Source organism: Vanacampus margaritifer, chromosome 16, assembly GCF_051991255.1.
Source record: "Vanacampus margaritifer isolate UIUO_Vmar chromosome 16, RoL_Vmar_1.0, whole genome shotgun sequence".
NCBI classification, from domain to species: Eukaryota; Metazoa; Chordata; class Actinopteri; order Syngnathiformes; family Syngnathidae; genus Vanacampus; species Vanacampus margaritifer.
The window spans coordinates 8,970,616-8,993,199 of NC_135447.1; the positions used below are offsets into that span (position 1 = coordinate 8,970,616).

General features: G+C 39.3%; 3 protein-coding genes across 16 annotated transcripts in view; 1 reads left to right on the forward strand and 2 right to left on the reverse strand.

Annotated features, from left to right (window-relative positions):
* The first annotated feature begins 23 nt into the window (after positions 1 to 23).
* LOC144036081 (serine/threonine-protein kinase 36-like) lies at positions 24 to 7,309 on the forward strand. The gene is made up of 20 exons (XM_077546381.1): positions 24 to 885; positions 973 to 1,113; positions 1,309 to 1,386; positions 1,459 to 1,589; positions 1,673 to 1,922; positions 2,069 to 2,162; positions 2,242 to 2,423; positions 2,499 to 2,641; positions 2,718 to 2,835; positions 2,932 to 3,063; positions 3,722 to 3,898; positions 3,981 to 4,072; positions 4,361 to 4,424; positions 4,518 to 4,628; positions 4,706 to 4,780; positions 4,927 to 5,038; positions 5,115 to 5,241; positions 5,411 to 5,588; positions 5,866 to 6,702; positions 6,767 to 7,309. The coding sequence occupies exons 1-20, from the start codon at positions 802 to 804 to the stop codon at positions 6,872 to 6,874; spliced, it is 3,234 nt and encodes a 1,077-aa protein (XP_077402507.1). The 5' UTR covers positions 24 to 801; the 3' UTR covers positions 6,875 to 7,309.
* A 2-nt stretch (positions 7,310 to 7,311) lies between these two features.
* On the reverse strand, positions 7,312 to 11,584 carry atf5a (activating transcription factor 5a). The gene is made up of 4 exons (XM_077546388.1): positions 11,133 to 11,584; positions 10,340 to 10,591; positions 9,011 to 10,142; positions 7,312 to 8,926 (listed from the first exon to the last, which is right to left on the reverse strand). Exons 2-4 carry the CDS (start codon positions 10,491 to 10,493, stop codon positions 8,740 to 8,742), a joined length of 1,473 nt encoding a protein of 490 aa, XP_077402514.1. The 5' UTR covers positions 10,494 to 10,591; positions 11,133 to 11,584; the 3' UTR covers positions 7,312 to 8,739.
* A 6,125-nt stretch (positions 11,585 to 17,709) lies between these two features.
* The window catches only part of phldb1a (pleckstrin homology-like domain, family B, member 1a), a 29,502-nt gene continuing 24,627 nt past the window's right edge, over positions 17,710 to 22,584 (reverse strand). For all 14 annotated transcript variants that reach the window (XM_077546369.1, XM_077546368.1, XM_077546366.1 and 11 more), the window contains 3 exons: positions 21,155 to 21,374; positions 19,373 to 19,458; positions 17,710 to 18,452 (listed from right to left, as the gene is read on the reverse strand). In XM_077546369.1, coding sequence (XP_077402495.1) covers positions 18,312 to 18,452; positions 19,373 to 19,458; positions 21,155 to 21,374 — 447 coding nt within the window. In that variant the 3' untranslated portion in view covers positions 17,710 to 18,311. The remainder of the gene's footprint in view (positions 18,453 to 19,372; positions 19,459 to 21,154; positions 21,375 to 22,584) is intronic.

Here is a 22,584-nt window from a genome sequence, read left to right on the forward strand (position 1 = left end):
TTAAACACAGTTTTAAACAAAAAATCCTAACCAACTCCAAATATTTAACCTCAACCTCCATTTGTATGACATGATTTTCAAAATACTCTTTTATCATGTGACCCATAATGTTTATGATAGAAAAAATGCTTTGTTCTAATGAAAAATTAGGCTGGATGTTTTTGAAAACCACTTTAAATATATATACAGGTACCAGTCGGGGCGTACAAAGTCTATTTATTAAAATATATGTATATATATTTTTTAATCCAGGAAATAGTATCCCGAAACTAGCCCACCCCTCCCGCTGGATTTGTTTACAGTTTAGTGTGTGTTGCTAGGAACGCGCGCTCGGTTGCTATTCTAAGGCCCCGCCATTATCGGCTGCCCATAAAAGTGCCTGATTTTATTTGTCAAAAGACTAATCTAAATATATATTATATAAAAGTTCATTTCAAATAAAACCACATTTTTGTTTTTTACGCGTATTTTCTATCTTATTACATAAAACACAATGCTATTTGAAATTTTATGTCAGTGCTGTTGTGACACGGCAGTTGGATTTATACACCAGCATTTTTTTTTCATTTTTTTATTTAATTGATCGTGCCCAAGTTGTAATGACGGCGTCAAACATACAAACTGTACCCGCGCTAAGATAACGTCACCTTCTGCCAAAAATATATAGTCTACATTATTGCATTTTCCCCGTGAAATATAAGATACTGAATACTTTCTTGACTTACTTGACGTTTCCATTTGACCAGCGACTGCTCAGCGAAGTGTTCCTTCATCAGGCCAATTAAACCCTGCTAAATCAATATGAATTCGTATCACGTTTTAGAACTGGTGGGAGAGGGCTCGTTTGGTCGAGTTCATAAAGGAATGAAGAAGTTTACAGGCCAAGTAAGTTGCTCTCAATGCTTTGATTTACAACCTTTTTTGTTTTCATGATTTAATATGAGCGTTGTTAAATTTGTCATTTCCATCCAGGTGGTGGCTCTCAAGTTTATGCCAAAGACGGGACGCTCAAATAAAGAGCTGCAAAGTCTAAAGAAGGAAATTGAAATCATGAGTAACCTTCAGCACCCAAACATTGTGAAACTTTTTGACAGCTATGAAACTGAAACTGAGGTGTGTTGTTACCCCACCAACGCAAGTTTCCTAACCTTTATTGTGCCATATTGCTCATACTGTATTTTACACTTGAGTTGACACGAAGCTATTATTCTGCCGTATAAATTGCAACAGGTGGATTGTACCTTCTGCCCCCTAGTGGAAAAGCAACACTTGAACTATCAAATGACCTTAACTTGCCTGTTCTAATAGGTTGTTGTCGTGACTGAGTATGCAGAGGGCCAATTGTTCCAGATTATTGAAGATGATGGGAGTTTACCAGAAAGTCAGGTACAAGTATCCTACGCGTACTGTAGCACAATTTCAAATGTTTAACATTTTTTTCCAATTCTCTTCTTCGAGGTTTGTGAGATTGCCTGCCAGCTAGTCTCAGCTCTGTATTATTTGCACTCCCGCCGCATCCTGCATCGAGACATGAAACCACAAAATATCCTCTTTGATAAAAATGGTGTGGTTAAACTATGTGACTTTGGGTACGAACATTTTTTGACACGATGGCGAGATGTAATCTGCATAAAATTAATGTGATGCAATTCTTTTTTCTTTTCTTTTTTAGATTTGCTCGGGCAATGAGCGTCTCCACGATGGTGCTGACTTCTATCAAAGGAACACCCCTGTATATGTCCCCCGAGTTAGTGGCAGAGAAACCTTATGACCACACTTCTGACCTCTGGTCACTGGGCTGCATTCTTTATGAACTCCACACCGGGATGCCGCCATTTTACACCAATTCCATCTTCCACTTGGTGCAGCTCATTGTGAAAGACTCCATCAAATGGCCAGACACTATGAGCAGCACATGCATGGTATAACGAGCTCTTTATTTATTTATTTTAGTTGTTAGGGTTTTAAAAAAACATATTTCCAAAAAAAAGAGATTTTATTTTTACTACAGCTTTATTTATCCTGTCAATGTAGAATGAATATTGATATACTTACTTTTTTTTTTTAGAGTTTTCTAAAAGGTTTGTTAACCAAAGACCCTCAGAAGCGACTGTCATGGCCTGACCTCCTGCATCATCCTTTTGTTGCCGATGGTGTTCAAGGTGACAACATGGAAATGTTTTAACACTGCATATTGTACTCAATATACAGTATGTACTTAATAAAGTGATGTGTTGGCAGTGATTCCAGACACAGGTGTTTTCAGTCCTTTGACAGTCACGCCTGACCCAGACATGCTGGCACTGAAATTGAAACAAATGGCAGAAAAGACGTCGCTAAACTCTGGCGAGAGCAAAATATTGAGAGGAGTCAAGGAACAGAGAAGCAGAAGAAACAAAGAGAAACCAGCTCACAGTGCTACAGTAAGCACGTTTTTATTATTATTTAAAAAATGATGACATTGTATTATCTTGGACTTGATCTGACTTTATTTATAGGATATGATGGATGGACTGGAAAATGAAGAGGGCGGTTCTGCGTTGACAGCAGCACGCCCTAGAGATACTTCTTCGTGTTGGAAAGCGCCTCCAAGTGCATCTCCAAGGAATCATAGCGGCATGAGATCCACGCTGCAAAAAAGGTCTTTATGAAATATGTGTATGTTATACAAGATTGCGGTATACTATATATGTGTACTCTACTCACTGTTTCCGCAGGGGTCCAATCAGCCAGGACTATGAACGTGAGTTCCCCTCAATAGAGGTCGGCCCACGATTATACCAAAGGACACTCAAAAACAAACATGAAGACACTGCAAATATATCAGATTCCATCGTAAGTTTATTTATTCATATCCATTTCTATCTCTGCCAATTAAAAAAAAAAAAAAAACAGTAGCTCTGAATTGTCAATTAAAACGTGTTCTTTCAGACAGTTGACAGTGAGGATTTTTGGTTGAAGCTTGTTGAGGAGTCAGATCCAAGTCGACAAACGCAACACTCACTAAACTACAGCACTGTTATTGTGAAATTGAAGTCCACTATTTTAGTGTTTAAGCAACAGGTAATTCGGGGCAGTTTTCAACTAAACATGAAATGTCACATTTACAGTACATTTTGTAGAGTAAAGAGTGGGACTCTATTTGGTTCCACTCTAAAGAGAGTAAAATTTACACTTGGAAGAGAGTAAAATCATTTTGACTCAAAATATATTTACTGTGTATGTGAGAATTTGCCTATGCCATGAAAAAAAACCTATTCAATATTTTTCACTCAGAAATACTAAGTAAATTTTGCAAGGAGAGATTTTTACTAAATGTTACTAGTTTATTAAAAAAATAATAATAAAAGTCACTCAAGTGTTGAGGAACAAACCCACGACTTCAGGCTCGTCAGCTGGAATCTTCGTAACTCCAAGAGACCAACATCTCCTTTTGGATATTAGCAAACTGTAGGAGTGGCATAGCTCAGGGGGTAGAGTGGGAGTCTCCCAAGCTGACAATTGGGAGTTTGTTCCTCAACCCTTGTGTAACTAAAAAAATAAAATAAAAAAAATTAGTCAAATATAGTCCCAAATAAATCCTTCTAAAATATACTTGAATTTCTGAGTGAAAAAATACTTTGAGTAAAATTTACTCTCAATATTTTTGCTCTCTTCTAAGTGTAAATTTTATTCTGTTTGGAGTCAAAAGTTCTCAAAACTTGTCTTGCTCTGTGGTAAGCTAGGTGAGGGTGTCCTGCAAGACATGCAGTCCATTCACCTTCCACTGAAAGTCCTACACAACCTGATTCTGACCTCTGACCTTGCCACAAGAAACCACATTGGCAGTGAACTTGGATTGCCGTGTCTCCTCATTGACTTGGTTCACGACTCAGTGGAAAGTTCACATTTGATCAAGGTAGGAACTAGAAAACATATTCTGGGACTCGTTTTCTTATTTCGGATCATCAAAACTATTGTCCAATCTTTTTACTGTGCAGCAACCGTGCGGTCTGGTAACACTTGGAGAAATGATTGTTGTGCTGATGATCTACTGGGAGAAGAACAATGGCGGTTTGAGAGCAGACAAGAGGTTCGAGCATTCATTTTCCTTCCCACTGAGTGCCCACAGTTGATAGAGAAAGTCTGCACACCCTTGTTTAAATGTCAGGTTTTGGTGATCTAAATAAAATGAGTAGGATAAATCATTTCAAAATATTTTCCGCCATTAATACAACTTTTATTTTTTTATGTTTTCTAGATTGGAAGTAAAATTAAGATACTGAAATCTTGATTATCAGAAAAAGCTGACATTTGAACAGGGGTGTGTAGACTTTTTATATCCACTGCACATGAGCTCATTCATTGTTTTTGCATGTAGACCTGAACAAGTCATCAAGCCCTTCGTGATGATTCTTCATCGAGCAGAATTCAATCCCTTGGCTGTAAGTACTCATTGAAATATATACAGTAAAAAATATTGTTGTGTAATTTGTGTACATTTTTTGTTGATGATGTCGTCTTTTTTTTTTTTTAAGCCTCTGGCTGCAGGTATTTTATCTCTGTTTAGCCAGCATGAGATTGCTGTTCAAGCTGATGTGAATAGGCTCATTTCCTTGCTGAAAGAACTCGTCTCTGGTTCACGTCAGGTACTCGATCTTTTCAACTTTTTTTTTGGTGGTGGATTTAATGGTTCGTCTGACTTTGACTTTTTCCACCTCACCAGTTCCAACTTCCATTACCACCTGGCTGGGGACTTTGCGATGGCCTCCTTGCCTTACTACTACACACAATTTCTGAGGTCAGCCAATAAATAGTGATTTCTGAGATGCCATCTAAGAGAAATAGTCGATGACTACATTGGATTTTTCAAGCGTTCATTGGTATAATTCAACACATTTCCTTGGAAACTTTGCTCTTTTTGCCCGTTTTTTGTCTTCCTCATAGCATGACGATGGCTCTTTATGTTGGGATGCACTCATGTTTAACCACATCTGGGAAGGGATCGGCACTGCATTGGCAACGACAAAGCCTGACATAAGCTTCTGTTCAACAAATGGTAAACACACATTATTAATCAAAACAAACTTTGCATGAAAATAATGCATTCATTTTCCATGTTCTTCTTCTTTCAGGATTGTATTTTCTTATGTCTGTCTCATTGTTGGTCTTCTCTAAGGATCCGTATTCATATATTTCACTGTTTACGGAGAGAAAATCAACATTTGTCCACGCACTTGCCTGGCTGCTGAGCTCTGAATGGTTAGTGTTGACGATTTTAATTCATTTAATATATATATATATATATATATATGATAATTCCATTAATTATTTATTTATTTATTTATTTTTTTGGGGGGGGGGGGGGGGGTTGTTGTTTCCAAATGTGTATCTGGCTTACTTAAGGGCTTTTTTTTTTTTAAATCCCCAGTTCTCTATTTGCTGAAAGCCATTCAGGTACATTTGATGAGGATTTGAGCCGCGAGAGCTTCATTGAATTGAGCTGCCACTTCCTGTGCCTTCCATTTGCATTGGATTTGAATTCAGACACCATTTCGAGGATTTTGCAGTTGTATGACAGCTGCGGTGTCGTTGAAGGCCTTCTACAGGTTAGTACGTCCTGATGTTGGAACGAAAAAACAACAACAAAAATAAGAGTGCCATAACAGCGGCAATCCTTGTTTTTCATATCATAAGAGATGCCAAATTTTGGACCTCATTAAAATCTCACTGAGTCAAAGCACCACAGAGATGCTCTAATTCAGTGATGCAACATTTGCGAAATAATCTTGCATATTATTGTTTGGGGATTTCACACCATTATTTGTAGTTTTTTTTTAATCTGTGGTAATTTTGACGTCTTACTTTTGGTTTTGTTTTTGGCAGGTGATTCAAAGTCTTCCCGCTTCATTAGTGGAGCTGCCGCTGTCACTTCTGCGCCGCTTGCTGCTGCGCGACCGCCAAGGCTTCGTCGTCCATCTCGGTAAAGCTGCTCGTGGCTTTTTCTCCGCACCGGCACCCTTACAATTGGGTCAGCTGGCACCGACCAGAACCGCCAGCGCTTTGCTCTCTGATTTGCTGCAGCCGGATGAGTTGGGGGATTCTGCCGTAGAACTCCTGTCTCTGTTGTACCTCATCGCCCGTTTTTGCCCTCACTCTGGTGGCGTCCAGCTTCAGCTCGACCCGTCCGTGTGGCACCGGGCGCTCACTCACGCTTACGACCCGATCAGGGCCGCCACGTGCAAAGTTTTGGGGAATTTGTACCCATTCAGGTTGCCCAATTTACAACTTGACATTTTTAAACGCATGATAGACCTTCTTGAGGATTCTAACGGGCGTGTGCGGCAGGCGGCTTGCTTGTCCGTTGGGAAATGGTTGGGCTATATCGCGGTGGGGGCGGGACCGAACACAGAGTGGTTCAAAGTGAAGGGCAATGATGCACGCAAGGGTTCGAGTGATGAGACGGGACTATGGCTGGAAGAAGCCAGGGCGACGGCGGCCACACTGGCGTCACTGACCTCTGACCCTAACGCCCACACGCGTCACCACGCCTGCGTAGCTCTGGGAAATCTGCTTCATGTTCAAGGCGCCGTACCCGAGCTGCGGGAAGAAAGCGTGTCCAGACGACTTCTGAGAGCCGCATGCGCAGATTCCCACAATGTCGTAAGAGAAGCCGCCATGGCAACTTTAAGTTTGTACATCCAGCAGGATGGATTACAACAGGTAAGAATGAAGTTTGTTTCATGATCGTTGCATATTGTGTCTAATTGTACTTGTTTATTGTAAGGTCCTGGTCTCACTGGACGCCAGAGGACAACTACTTCAGGCCCAGCATGCACCTCTACAATGTGACTATCTTCCTCTTATTGGGTTGCTCCATACAGATAAGACGTAACCTTTTTTCTTTTATCTCCTAGAAAAAGACCAAGTCAGTCATATTGCAATGTTTATGCAATTTAATGCAATACTAATGACAGCAAATTGGGTAATATCCTAGATGCATTTCAACATCGTAGATTTTTTTTTTCAATACAAACCATCATTTTGCAACATGTGAATGGGGGGGAAAAAAAAAAAGTTTTATTTGGGTACGTCATGTCACCCTTGGTGTTCAGGTCTAACTCATGATAACAGTATAAATGTGAGTGTGAATGCTTGTCTGTTTCTTTATGCATGTTGATAATGAGTGAAACATCAACAATATTGAGTCCTTGTAGGTGGACCAGAACTTCAAATCATGCAAAAATATTTTCAATGGACTCATTATGTTTGCAATTCTTCTTAATGAAACTTTGTAGTTCACCTTGTAAAATAAATGCATACACACACACAGGACTTCTAACGCCACACTTTTATTTTTAACAAAGTAAATGATGCATCGGTTTGATGTTGAAATGGAATTTAAATGAGAACATTTTAGGTCTAATGCGTTATCCCATGACTTTTGATGTTGTTGACGCTAATTTTCAACTACGACTTGACTTGCAAAGTCATGGGATTTTGTCTCATGTAATTTGAATAAATAATAACAGAGCTTATATTCAAGATTGTCTTCAAATGAATGCATAGGAAAAACATGCCCAGTAGGAATCAAAAGAATTCTGCCAGCAGTGGAAATCAAAAGTGAATCATTCAGGCGCAGCATTAACAAACTATCTAATGAGGCTTTTCTCAGTTAATTTGCTACAAAGCGAGGCCCATTACACTCTATTCGCTCAACATATAAAAGTTTGTATAAATTAGTGCAATTAGCCTGAGGCTCGTGAGACATATTGCGTTACTAAGAATCTCGATTCATCCCCAAATCTACTTTTTTTCTTTCTTTCAGAAAGACATGCAACTAAAGTGTAGTTACAATAGCTTCTAAAGTCACTTGGAAGATGCATTTATATTTTTGCTCTTCTGCCATTTACAGAGGACAATATGATTTATTGGATAGCAAATTGTATATCCTGAGCTGTATGAGTATATTTTATACTTTGTCAAATGACAAAATGCCAAATCTATGACAATGTCTTCACAATACATTAATCGGAACTAGAATCGGTAAAATCAAAAATGTAACCAAAACAGGGAAAAGTGCATCAAAGCTGAAGTCAATCAATGCCCTCTATCTAACCTTTAAAAACAATTTTTACAATTTAAATAAAATAAAATGAAGACTATGTATTAATATTAAACATTAAAAAGTATACTACATTATATGTTTAGCTGATGAATATTATTGGCATCCATGTCAATATTCTGAAACAATTATTCTAGTTTGATAATTAGTTTGTAACTATTGCTAGTCAAATATAATTTGAAAGAGAGCAGTAAAAACGTTTTACGTTTGAAATGAAGAAAACGAGTTCCACGTGTAATTGACAACATTCAGCTTTTCTACAGAACATTGTTTAAAAAAGTGAACAGGGAAAAAAAGATTCCCCGTTGACATCAATTCTAATGTAAGGCTAGTAAAATCTTAACCCGTGTAATCAACCATGTTTTTTTTTAAATATAAATACGTATCCCTATTCTTAATATGAGATTCGCAAAGTATTTTCATGACACAATGATTGTCATTACAGCATTGCCAGCCTCAAGAGTGGATGGAGTGTGAAAGCAATGCAGTCATCACTCGGAGATTTTTTTTTTTTTTTTTTTTTTTTTAAACATGCATTGCGTATTAAAAATAAAGCGACATTCAACCTGGACAATCAAAATGACATTAAAAGCTCCACAACTTCCCTGTTGTGACTTGTTGGCGGGACTTTGGGGTTATCCTGATGTGTCCTGCTTTAGCCTTTGGCTTCTGGCCTTGTAAACTTCGATCAGGAGGTCTTTGACGTACTGGATCTCACGCTCGACAGACTCCGCCTTGTCACGCAGCTCGCGGTTCCTCCCTTCCAGGCATTGCAGCTGTTCTTCCAAAGAATCTAACTCTGCCCTTTTTCTTTGGCGGTACCTGTATCAAAAAAAAAAAAAAGAAAGATTACATGAAGACTTTCAAGCACAAAATGATTGCGTCAGGAAGCGCCGGTAGTTTTACCGATGAGCGGCTGTTTTGTTCTGATCTCTCTTCTTCTGTTTGCGCTCTCCTCCGCCTTCGGCGACATCAAAATCGTAATTCACAGCACAGTGGTCTTCCTTGGACCTGCAAGATTCCAAATTCAGACTGTCCCTGGTCATCAAAAGACACTCTGGACCCGCCGGATCCTCCAGGAAATGACAGTGCAAGTCATGCTGCGCTATCTGCAGATTCTCCGCTTTGACCTGCTCGGTGAAGAAGCCATGATAGGTCTCGGGCTGGGGTGTTCCCGAAAGATAACAGCTCTCGCTGGTCTGGGCTTTCCAAGAAACGCTGGCTTTTGTCACCTCCGTGCCACTTTTGATGCTGGTGCGCGCCTCGCTGTTTGCGCCGCCGCTCACCTCCCTCATGCTGTACATCAACAGATCTTCTTTCTTTGGCGAGTCGTCAAGCGATGCGCCAAAATGGAATCCGGCGCCGCCGACCTTTGCGTTGTGATTGAAGCAGCAGTTTTTTTCTTCTTTTGCTAGGACGGCACATTTGCGCAGCTCCACCGCACTGCCCAGGCAGTAACCTTTGCCGACTAACTGCTCCTCTTCCACGCAGCAATAACCGAGCGACGAGTTACCTGAGTTGCTTGCTTTGGAACTTGAACTGTCGTCGTAACTTTCACTTGACCTCGCACCGTCTGGGATTCTTTTCCTAGCGCACGGGCTGGGGCGAGCGCAGCTATACGGGGCGTGCCTGGGGATTTTGGAGCGCCCGACCGGCCCGCCACACACGCCCAGCAAGTCCAGTTCTCCGCTTGCCAGGGTGAGAAGAAATGGGCTGGATTCCAATGGGTTGGGTGCGGAGTAGGACGCGTAGGGCAGCTGGCCAAACGGCTGAGGCGCCGCCAGGAACGGACCCCGCTCGCATTTTCCCAGCCTGGGACCTTTCTCTGGCAGGGGCTCGGACAGGAAGTAGTCTTCCAGCTGGGCTAGTTCCTCTTGCAGCAGAGAGGTCATAACCTCTAAGTCGGAGGGCACCTGGATATCATTGTGAAGGGGTGACGGGGGAAGGGAGGCGTTGGTGGAGGAAGGAGGGGAGGGAGGGTTCGGGAGGTACGAGGAGAAGTCCACTTCTTCCGTCATCCAGTCGGTGAGAACATCACCTGTTGACAAGTGATCATATCCAAATGTAAATAAGTCGGAAACATACACCGACGCAAATATTCCATAAAAATACAGCAAATTTGACGATGGGCAAAGCAAGTTTGAGACTTACTGTCTGGCAAGGAAGGATGTGCTGCAGTGCCGAGCCCACCTGAGATGTGGCAACATATAAAAAAGCCCACTTAGTGCAACTCACCAATTAAGCGCTGACTCCCCTCTGACACCTCCCCCCTGCACCCCTGTGATTGGCTGTGGTTAGCCTGTGGGTGAGAGAGAGCGAGGGGGTCTGCCGGGCACGCACGAAGCGTCTTCCAAACAGGAGCCGGTGTCGCCATCGTCATTGTGTCCATCGGCGCTTCGGTTCAGGCCAAGTCGGGGCATGTGCTGGGAGCAGGCGGGGTCTGACAACTGGACCACACAGAGCAGGGCTGGGCGGGCATAGTGAAACCTAGAGCCGGGCGAAGGAATGAAAAATGTTGAGAAACAGGGCTGGCGTGGACATCATCCAAGTGGATGGAGATGAGAAATCATGAAAAACAGCATGTGAGCGAGCGCTGTCCCGTGGGCTTCTTTACCCAACATGCACTTGACACATGACATCCTAAAGCCACCTGGGAACTGTGAAGCTGTCAAGGGCCTAATGGTTGCCAAGGAACTCTCTGAGTGAGCCACATACAAAGAGTGAGATGATCTTTAAATTGGATTAAACCACTCCTGAGTCATTTCAAATTAATCACTTAAGCATTTCAGCTGTTTGAATGGCAACCATTTGATAGCTTAGCTAAACTAGTAACAATATATTTTTTTAGATGTACGTATATAATTGTGGTGGTATCAAACAGGAAATCGATCTAAAAGCAATGTAAACTAACAGGAAATCGATCTAAAAGCGATGTAAACTATATAAAAAGCAACGCGATACACTTGTACGAGACAGGAGCGCATTATTAAAAAGTTACAATAAAGCAGGCAAACTGCGCGTTACTTACTCCATTCTGGCAGAGAAATTGTTTAGAGAGCTTGTTGGTGCGTTGCCAAAGCAAAGCACGTCGTCTTCGAGGTTATAACTTATTGTAAAATTCAGAAAGCCATTGTGTCAGCTTGGCGCAGACGAGGACGTAGAAGTGCTTGTTGCAGCGTGGCGGTCGAGTAGTAAACTGAGCAGCAGCATCTTAGTGTAAAACCATCACGGTCACTTTCACCTAGCAACCAATGACGTCACCTCTACTAGACTCTGTATCCACGAGCCACCCGCCTCCTCCGCGTCCTATACAAGCTCAACCGACCAATTACGTGTGGCTTTTGGCCAAAATAACACTAGCAGCTTATTGAATGATACATAAAATCGTTGGCAATGTATTCAGCCACATTTAGTACGTCAGTAATATCTAAGATGGCGAGGCGTCAGTCATTAACCCCTTTTGTGTTAAAGTTGACAGCAAAAATGTCGTCATAGAAAACCCAAGGCAGTGATATTAATTTGACTCTGTTTATCATTATTGTTAATATTTTATTTGCTATTTTTGCTGCGTGTTGTCGTGTTCCCCTCCACTTCCGGGATAATTAGAAAAAAAAGCCTCGCGAGATCACAACCATGGGCTCGATTCGAGACCACATTTTACGTATTAACGCAGGGTGTTATTCTTTTAAAGTAGCCATTATCGCTTCAAACTTCTACAACACTTTGTTGATGTGTAAAAAAAAAAAAAAAAAAGTGGGAAAGCTGTTGCATCTCTCTTGCATCAGTGGTCCGTGCTCGGCGTCTATTGGCCGCGCGAGGCCGAGCTACTGCACCGTGATTGGTTGGATTGGTCCGTGTGTAAATTGTGATTGGTCGCAGGTAGCAAGGCGAAGGATCGGGTTGTTGTCTTTATCTTCCTGAGAGTGCAGCGAGTGCACATGGCTCGCGTAAACAAACCGGTGGTTGAGATTTTTAATCCGGTGAAAGCTTTCACTTGTTGCTGTTTATCCAGACTAACCAATTAGTAAACACTAAGTATAGGTCGACTGAGCAAAATTAATAATACTGTCACTTATTATACTCCTTTTGCTATAATGGAATCGTGTGTTCTTGAATTATTATTTATATCACAGTTGCTGTATTTATTCTAATTTTTAATCAATCATTTTATTTTAGAATATAATATTGATTTACAATGTAGCAAAATACAAATTGAGGGCTTTCACAAACAAGGCTGATGTATTAGTAGACATTAAAAGTGTCAGTCATTCACAGGAATTATGTGATTGCCGTTTGTTTTTTTCCCCCATTCAGCAAATCCAATTTCCTCTGTTGCTATAGTAATAGTGGACACTGCCCCTATTTTCGACTTGTTTTCTGGTTGCTGTTGCCATGGGATTTGCATTCCTGTCTCTACATGGTGTTTGTCATCCACCTCACCTCAGTTTCCGCTCCTCCCCTCCCAACCGTCTCATTTGCTGAGTTGCATCTCTGTGCAATTATCACTTTGCCAAAACCAATAGCCCCCCCCCCCCCATCTTTGCCACAATTTGCATATTGGCCACACTGGCAGGTTGCATTTAGCTTGTAGTTACTCTGGCAGGTCTGTGTATTGATTGCTGTTAAGGAAATGGAGTTGTCTCACTTGAGTTGATTGCACACAGTCACATGACCCACCATGGCTTGGAATGAAACACATCTTTGGATTACAGATGGAGTTAAATTATTCATACGGCCTTTTTAAATAACATCATAATAACCAAAGTATCTAAAAACGAAATCCTCAACGTCCATGTTAATCTCCAACCTAGTCCCGCTTTATTAGAGACGAGCAGCTCAAGCGTTATGTCCACTATGGGGTATCTAGTACGAGATTTGTAGAAACCTGACGCAATTGAGATAAATGCGTTGGTGATGGAGACTAGATTTAAATCGCTAGGACGTCTTGAGTCTCCCAGGAAATCGCTGACTGCCTTGCCCGTCTGCAATAATTGGTCCTCCGAGAGCTTCCTGTTTGCGCATCTTGAGAGAAAACGAAGGTGCCATTCATGGCAGCACTGAAGCATCTTAAAGAAAAGGCAAGAGGTATATAAAAACAAAATTACGAATACATTCCAACAATCTGCTAAACTATGTAGTAACTGTTGCTTAGGCCCGAGATACGCTTCTTTATTGCTTGTGTAAGACGGCAGGAGAAGTCAGAAAAGCGGATGCTGCATGCCAAGCGCACGTATGGCAAGTTAGTGAGAGTTGCGCCACCCTTTCATCATCAGCCCTCTCGCAATTTATTGTCCTCAACTTTTGCCACTCTTTGAACACGCCATGAAAAAAAAACACAGCGACGTTTCAACTTGTGGATGTGTTTTGTGTTTTTCAGCGAACGTGTCAAACATACAGTCGGAGGCATCGTAATCTTAAAATGAGCAAAATGAGTCGAATTATGCTCTTAATTGTCTTTTAATTCATGTGCAACCTTCAAATGAAATGATCTCAATGTTTGTGTGGCGAGTTTTATTGTGACGTTCCTTTGACAAAATTTTCACAAGAAAACCAGTGTTGGCCGAAGAGTCGATTTTAAAACTTGCTGCATGTGACTTGAGGGGTGTGTGGGGGGGGGGGGGGGGGGGGGTCCCTTAGGATCTCACTGTGTCTCTTGCAACACTCAACGGACCCCCAGAGACGAACCGTCTGTCACTTTTAAATTTGACACAGACAATATTCATTCATCACATACGCTTCATGCACCCGACACAACATGTAACACTACAATCATGACACAAGTTTATATTATCCCCCAATCAAATATTACTTGCACATCGACTGTATATTGACGATTAAAATAAGCGCCCGATAAAAAATAATAATAAAAAATTCTACTGTCAATTACAATAGAATAAAATGATTATTTTATTAGCCTTGCAAATGCACATGATTAATACATACCATACAAAAACTCACAAAATGGAGTATCCCCCTCAATTTTTTTTGTAAATATTTTATTATATCTTTTCACGGGCCAACAAAGAAGTGACATTTTGCCACAACTGTAAAATGACAATATCTATAGCGTTGGCAACAAAAGTGAGTACACCCCAAGGTGAAACTGTACAGGAAATTGAGGTGAAGCAGTGTGTTACTAAATGAGCTGCTAAGTATTCGTTGATTGGGTCCCGCGTTGGGCGGGAGTCATCCTGCTCCCCTTCACTGAGTCCGGCCGGGGTGGGGGGTGGGGGGGGGGGGGTCACTTAAGGTCGCTGTTGGGTTTGCTTATCAGCCTTTCCAGATTTCTTGTGTCTTGTGACAAAAACAGAAATCCTCTTTCTTTAGTGAACTAGTCACTGTAACATAGGCTCCACATTCTGACACTGGAGGCTACGTTAGGAGATCGTGTCAGGTTATCACAATTTAAAGTCACACAGATTTTGTGTAATAATCATAATGTAGCAACAACATTTTATAAAAAAAAATATATATATGTATGCTCTGTTTGGTTTATGAGACACTCCGATTAAATTAGGACTATATAAAAAGTCTACACACCCCTGTACAAATGCCAAGTTTTTATGATATAAAAAAAAATGCAACCTGGAGAAATCATATCAATTTTTTTCCGCCATTAATGTGATTATTTGAACAAGGTGTGTACAGTATACCTTTTATATCTACTGTATGAAACTTCCAAATTGGTTATTCTGCTGCATATTTTCAGTGAGTTTACTAATATTCATATATTAATTTGGAGTTTATAGCTAGATCGATACTTTATTCATCCACAGGGGAAAAGCACAAATTTTTTTATGTAAAAAAGTAAATTTGACATGTACAAGTTTTTGGTGTGCACTGTAATATAATGAATGCTAAATGTTAAGTAAAATCTAATAATGTATGGAAGGATGATATATATTTATATCAAATGTGTATAAGCTCTCATGTCAGGGAATGTCCTAAAAATACAAAGTCAAATTTTTAATTAAATGTAAATTATTAACCTACAGTATAGGAGATACATTTTACGTAGTTGCTTTACAAAAAAAAATAAAAAATCCCTGTATACCACATAATATCAGACGCTATATTTCTTTTATTCTGGTTTTAGGAAGTTCTTCACTTTTATAGTCGCTAGTGAGTGAAATTGAAAGTGATGGCGTTTTCTTGTTCGTAGCGATGTTTTAGTCGGCCTCATTAGGTCAGCGCTGCACGGTGTGTGTTGCTTCCCCCTCCGGATATAAAAACATTGTTGTTGCCATGAAATCCCCCAAAACAGGCCTCTTGTATCGTGATTTAATGATTTGTGTATCCCATTTTGAATTAATGACATTTATTTAGCTTCGCCTTCAAACGGAGAGAGAGGGTAACGGTTTTAGCTGCGTTGGGTGGAAGACGCTTTCATCTGGCGCGTGCGTGCGTGCGTGCGTGTGTGATGCGAGCTTGTGTGCGTGTGTCTGTGTGGGCATGTCTGGGGCAAGGCAGGAAATATTTCTCTTTAATGACCCAAATGAGTCTGATCTCATGTTGTGATGTGGAGCTTTATATGTTACGAATGTCTGAGCTGTAAAACCATGAAGGATATTGGAGAGGAAATCTTTTGACAGCTGATGACGATGATAGCTCAATTTCATCAGATGTTTTCAGTCAAATGTTTTTCCTCTGCAAAATATTTGCATCGAAAACACCCTGAGACTAATCATGATAACAACTTAATAATCAGTTTTGTTAAAAATCTGTTGAGACAATTAAACCTCTACTACAGTGTGTAGTTAGCTAGCTAGCTAGCTAGCAACCACATGCCTACACCTTGAAAAAAATGTATCTTTCCTGGATAAAATGTACAAACTAGCTTTGTGTGTTTTGTATTGTGTGTTATGATGCTTCTGTACTGACTAACATGCCGCCGTGTTTAATAAACAGTTAACTTTCCCTGAAGTGTCTCTGTTAGGACACAAACACTGACATGACGCCAAGTGTTGCGGTGATGTATTGGAAGAGTCCGCCGTTTCCGCATGTTAGCCTGTGAGCTAGCTGGTGGCTAGCACCGCAACGACCCAGTGGGATATATTCCAGTCACCTTCGATTTTAAGTAGATAGCCTATATTTTTTGTGGCTCAAACATATAGGGATGCGTAGGAATAAGAAACATGCTAGAAGTATGAACGTATTTGATTAGCGGTTGAGCGGTGCACAGTTTTAGCGCATTTAGCAGCGAGCTAAGAGAAGTGCCTGTTTGTTTTTGTGTTTTTGAAGCCTAATTTTTACTAATCAAATTTGGCAAGCTTGTTTTGTAGTGTATGAAATCTTTATCATTTTATTTTCACATTACTGGACTAAGGACTTTAACATAAATTAGACAGCAGTTAATATTTTCCCATACTCATGATTGCAAATTGAAGTCTTGTAAATAAATTGAAATCTAATTCCTTATATAGTGTATTCATTTATTTTTATTTTTATAATAACAGCCCTCTGAGAGGAAATCATAAATGAAATGAGGCCCACAATGAAAATCAGTTAAAGTTCCTACATTTGCGATGCTTTTTATTTTATTTTATAAATATTGTTACCTTATATAGTCACTAAATCAATAGAAACAGCTGTGTGATTCAGCTCTACACCACTACAAGGACAATCATAAACACGTTAATCTCTTCTACTAGATTACTCATTAGATTACGTAGGCGTACCAAATGTTTGAGGCCGGTGCGTGTATTCCGCCAGCCCTAAGCCCGGGTGTCAGTCCTACTTATCAAACGGCTAATAAGCTCACACCTCCCGCTTAAAGATCTGTTTGTTATTCTGCCAGCTGCAGCGTGAGGCTCAAAGATGGTTGAAACCTCTCCCAAGGTCAAAGGAAAGCCAAGTGATGTGGAAACGGTCGGCAGAGACGCTGGTTGTTCGAAAAAGTCACTAAGGACTTCAATTTGTATTAACAGAATGTAGAATAAGGGAAAGGCGAAACCTGGGGATCGTCAACCCAAATAAGGGAAGATTTGTAAAATGAATAAATCCAAAGTAACTGTTTTCACTTCAAATTCGGAAAATTTTATATGCCATGTGCGGAATATAATTAGATGTATTTCTAGACTGTGAGTGATGTCGCCAGATATTGCACTGCTATGAGTTCATTACACACACAGGCCACATGATATACAACTTTGACTGATTTGCACAAAACCAAAGAAGAGCCACACTAGGGAATAGTATCATGTTCTTTTTTCTTCTTCTTCGATTTGCTTTAAGAAAGGAAAGAAAGATATTTTGTAGTTGATATTTCTTTTGCATCATTAAAATTACTTGCGATTGAATCATGCATGTTAAGTTAATTGAAGTTTCATTTGTTTTTAATTAAGATTATTAGAATTAGAGTGATCCTTATCACAAGGTCAAGAACCCGACAACAGCAGAGGTAACGAACCAGTTAACTAATTAAATAACCTCATTGTTCTTATGCAAATAGGCAACTTGCATTGAACTGAAGATTTTTTTTTTAATGTTTTGGTTTAGATGGGAACACATTCAGCTCATTAGACGACGTTATTAATAGGACTGTGGTCATTACCATACTTTTTTTTTTTAATTAAGAGATACATTTTGTTTACAACAAAACACAATTTATCTGACAAAGGAGAAGCATCATATTTTATTTCTTATTACATATGTAGCTTTACAATTACATTATAAGACTTTAAAATGTAATCTGAATAATTTTTTTACATATTTGTGTAGACATAATGATATTATCTTCCTGATGTCAAAGCAGCAGTATAAAGATTAAACAAAACAGCAAGTTGCAAATGAATAAGCAACATAAAAAATAAAAATAAACTTTTCCTTTACTTGGTAGTGTTTAAAATTGGTTAAAAGTAACACAAGTGGAAATAGAAATGTATTAAAAAAAACAAAAAAAACATTAGTGTGACAACACTGCAATCAAAAACGATCTGCGTTTTAAAGTGTTTCATACAACAATGCTGTAATTATCACAGATGTTTTGATAAGAGAGAATGTGATGGATGGAAAGAAGGTTGATGATCCCCCCCCCCCCCCCCTCCTCATGAATTCTTTTGGAGCACTTCTGTCAGGACTTAACTAAAGCCCACCGCGGCACACCAGGCCTTCACATCATCGGTGTCCTTGCGACATCCAGTTCACCTTGCGTCTCGGCGCTGGCTTTCAGCTTTGACGCCCTCCCGTCATCCTTCCACAAGGTCCCTCAGCTCATGAATTGCGTGTAGCCCTCGGCGCCCGTTACTATGACATCCATCCAGATCCGCATGGCCTCCGGGGATGGCGCCACCATGTAGTAAAGGCGGTCGTGAGTCTTCACGCAGAAGGTCAGAGACGGGTTGGGGCTCTGGAGGATTTAATGGAGAGGGTGAGATTCTTTTGTTTTTCTGTCTTGAAAGAAAGCAACATGCACCTGTTGCATCTTTTTCCTTTTAGACGTGTCGGACAACAGCAAGAAGAAAAATGAAAGCATAGCCTTTTTGGGCCTCGTGATTTTTTTTTCTTTTCCCCAGTAATGGGCACGAAGGCCTTCTCTGTTGGCCTAAACACTATCAAAAGCACCGACCTATGTTTGCAACCTAAATGCTAATGTAGATAGTACACAACATTTTCTTTGGTCCTTCCTCGGGTCTCCTGACGGCCTCACAGCTCTGGCTGGGTTCTGAAGTGTTCGGTTTAGGTGAACGGTATGGGATTTTTTAATAGGTTTTAGGTGAACTAATGAATACACACACACGAAATAAAAATTAATAAAAAAAAAAAAAAAAAAAGGAGAGCAATGATGATGACATGTCAAATCGGTAAAATTACCGAATGAACAATACTGAGCTCTCCAGAAAAAAAAAAAAAAGTACACATAACATCTCGTGGCTCTATTTGCTATACAAAAAACAGTAGAATTAGTACTTTCTATGGAGCAATATTATAGATATAAATTCTACAAAAATAATGTTGCTCGGGTATTAAATTCCAGGAGTACTTAATATACAGCATTTAATTATCCTTATGAGGTATAATATTGCACCTCATTCCATTGTGCAGGTGTACCTAATGTAGAGGCCCTATAAAGCACATATCCAGTCTTATCATTTTAAATATTTTGAAATTCAATCCATCACTGTTTTCTTTTTTTCCCTCCATTCACGGTCGGCCATTAGCGACTAGTAAATATTTTGAAATTCAATCCATCACTGTTTTCTTTTTTTCCCTCCATTCACGTCGGCCATTAGCGGCTAGTCCAGAACAGGTGAAGGAAGTGACAGTTACCTTGGTAGCAATGCGTAAGTGATCATAATAAACCTCTTCAATGGCCTGGAAGTAAATGAGTCCTTTCAGCTTGGTCTCATGTTTGTCTGGGAGAGAAGAACAAACAACAAGATTACAAAAATAACTTAGGGATGCATGCTTCAACTAATCAACAATTCTTGAGCACTAAACAACAATAATAATAATAATAATAATAATAAACAATAATAATTCACGGCCATTGACGCTTATAAACGTCAAAAATTAATTTGAACTATTTTAGTTTAGAACTATTAGTTTAACGTTAATTTTTTTGAGAGTATGAAAACCTAGACATTTTGTTTTTAATAATCTTTTTTAAAAAAAATTAAGAAAAAATTATTAAAAAATTAGGGGCGTCAGGCGATTAATTATTTTTATTTGTAATTAATCGCATGACTTCAATAGTTAACTATATCAGTTCTAAATGTACAATAAAAAAAAATTCTAGGTTTTCGTACTCTTGTTGACAAAAGTGAGAAAAAAAATGTTAAACTAATAGCAATAGTTCAAATAAATTTTTTGACGTCTATAGCCGTTAATGGCAGTGAATGAGTTAATAATAATAATGTACAATTTTAAATCATTTACTCTTGTACATTTTGCAATATGTAAAACATAAAAGTTGTCCAAGTGTACATACGGCTACTTTTGAGAGAAAGACAAGAGGTAGACAAAAGTGTTTTGTTTTTTTTCCCCCTTCAAAGACATAATCCAAGCAGAGCCAGGGCAAAAGTTAATTACTAGCACAATTCTATTTCAAGCTTTGCCTGAAGTCTTAAACATCCCATTAATCTGACTTGCATTCTTCAGTCAAACACACCCATTGTCATACCCAAAGATGCTCCAAGGATGAAGCTTCTGAGGCGGTTAGACATCTTTTTATCAACAAAAAATGTTTTGATATTGCACTACTGCTCAAATAAGCCCGGGAAAAAAAACCGTACATAAAAATGAGACAAACATCCACCGAAAATTAAAAGGCAATCTTTTGAAATGGTGCCAACGTTTATTTTGTCCCGCTTCGCCCTTTTTTTTTTATTATCCGTGAGCCAGAAGTGCTTAGTAATGAGATAAACGCAAGTTTCATTTTATCAGTCACGAACAAGCCAGGAGCGAGCCTTTACCCAGGAAACACATTTATCAGGAAACCATTGCATCTTATTTCATCACCATCATCATCATCATCTTCGTCAGGAGTGAGCTGGGTGAAAGGGCTCGACAAGTGAGCCGAGACACGCAAGCAACATGGCCGCACGTGATTTCAATACATTCGCTAATTATTTTTTGGCCCTGATCGTAAAGCCACGCCCCCCCCCCCCACACCCCCAAACGCGCCGACGAATTGTTCCGATAACTCGCCGTTCTCATTTAAAATCCACACGCTATTTTGACGGCGTCAATTTGGACTCACGAGTGCGAGAAAAGTCCACTTAGTGCAGTTTTAATTAGCGCCCGCTTCCAGATGAACGCTAACAAGCTCCAGAACACCCTCGGTGTCGCTATTGGCTCAAGTGCATTAATCACGTTTGGACCAAAAAGTTTTCAACAGGAAGTTGAGAGTTCGTAATGAAGAACGGATTTCCAACTTGATCCCTTTAATCGGAGGCCTTTCGAAATTAATCCGTGGGCCTAATGGATTTACTTTTAGAAGAAAAGAAGAATACGTACTTATTTACTTCCTTTTCATCCTTTATTCTTTTCAGTTACTAAAGATTGAAATACACTTGGATAATCCAATCATGACGTATCTTGGACGCTTACCCACGTAGTAGCAGAAATTCCTCTTGAGGCGGTCGAAAACGAACCAGCGTTTCTTCCACGATTTGATTTTGCCGCCCATCTTGACCAGATGACCCTTGCACATCTTCTCCGTGAGGATGACGAAGGGGCACGTGTCGATGCTGTGGCCCGACGACTCCACGTGCGCGCGCAAGTCAAACTCCTCCTTCAGGTTGGGCAGGTAGCGCGTCATCGGACGGGCCTGCAAAGGAAAACATTTCAGATTTCAAGTTGTTCTTCATTTAAAGACATTGGATGAGGGTTACACTCATTAATGGGTTTGTCGTCTACCCTTAAATGTATTTGGTTACGAAAGTTAGGTGTGTTTAAAAAAGTTCAAGGGACAATATAGTATTTGAGTGTTTTATCATTTCCTTTGGTACTTTAGTTGTATGTATGTTTTGTATGGACCAGTTTGAATACTGGGATTAGCATTAGCATCTGTGGTTATGTTGTTAGCACGTATTATAATAATATCGTGTAGTGTTTAAGAAATTACACAGATAAGCTCCGTTGGTGTTTAAATTTGTTCATCCATTGACTTAAAAGTTGTTGACATACTAGAATGGTAAGGGTAAAAAAAAAAGTAATATATATATATATTTTTTAACACTTGGCACTTTTATCATAATAATGTCTTAGTCAAAGTGACATAAAACATCTTTATGTCATGATTTTTTCTCTCGTAATTTTCATTTAAAATATAAAAGACAAATACTATCCATTTATACTACACTGCAATACACTTATGTTTCTAAGATTAGTCCCTCCAGAAAAATAGGGAAAAAAAGAAAAAAAAAAAGATTTATTCCCTCTTGTGACTAAATAGTAGGGATGTACAATAACATATTTTGATTGCCACTAAATTATTCGTTGTTTTTTCATTTTATTGTGTGTTCTAGCCAAAATATGTATTTTATGAACAAATGGGTAAAAAATATAACAGAACATTGCCATTATTTTCTTAAAATTATATGGGAAAATGCTATATTGGAAATATATAGATATTTTTAAAATTATTTGTCATTGTTTATTTTATTTTACTTCATTTATCAAAAGTATGAGTGGTATCGGAACTTGAAATTGAGATTAGTGACTATTAAATATATAATGTGGTACATTAAAAATGACAATCCCGTTAATAAACACATTAAATTAATACCAATATGTACTTGTCAATCATAACTGAGCAGTTTTTTTTTTGTTTTTTTTGTAAAGCCAGAATTTCTTCTGAAATGGCTGGTAAATAAATTGTAAAAACAGATTAAGATGTCAAACACTAAACTGCGTCACTGTGGCGTTTTGATTAGCAATATTGTTTAAATCTAATTGGTCAGAATAGTCTTGGGATGATAATAATTGTTTTCCCTTGTTAGCCATTACAAATATCCAGACAATTAAACCAGAATATT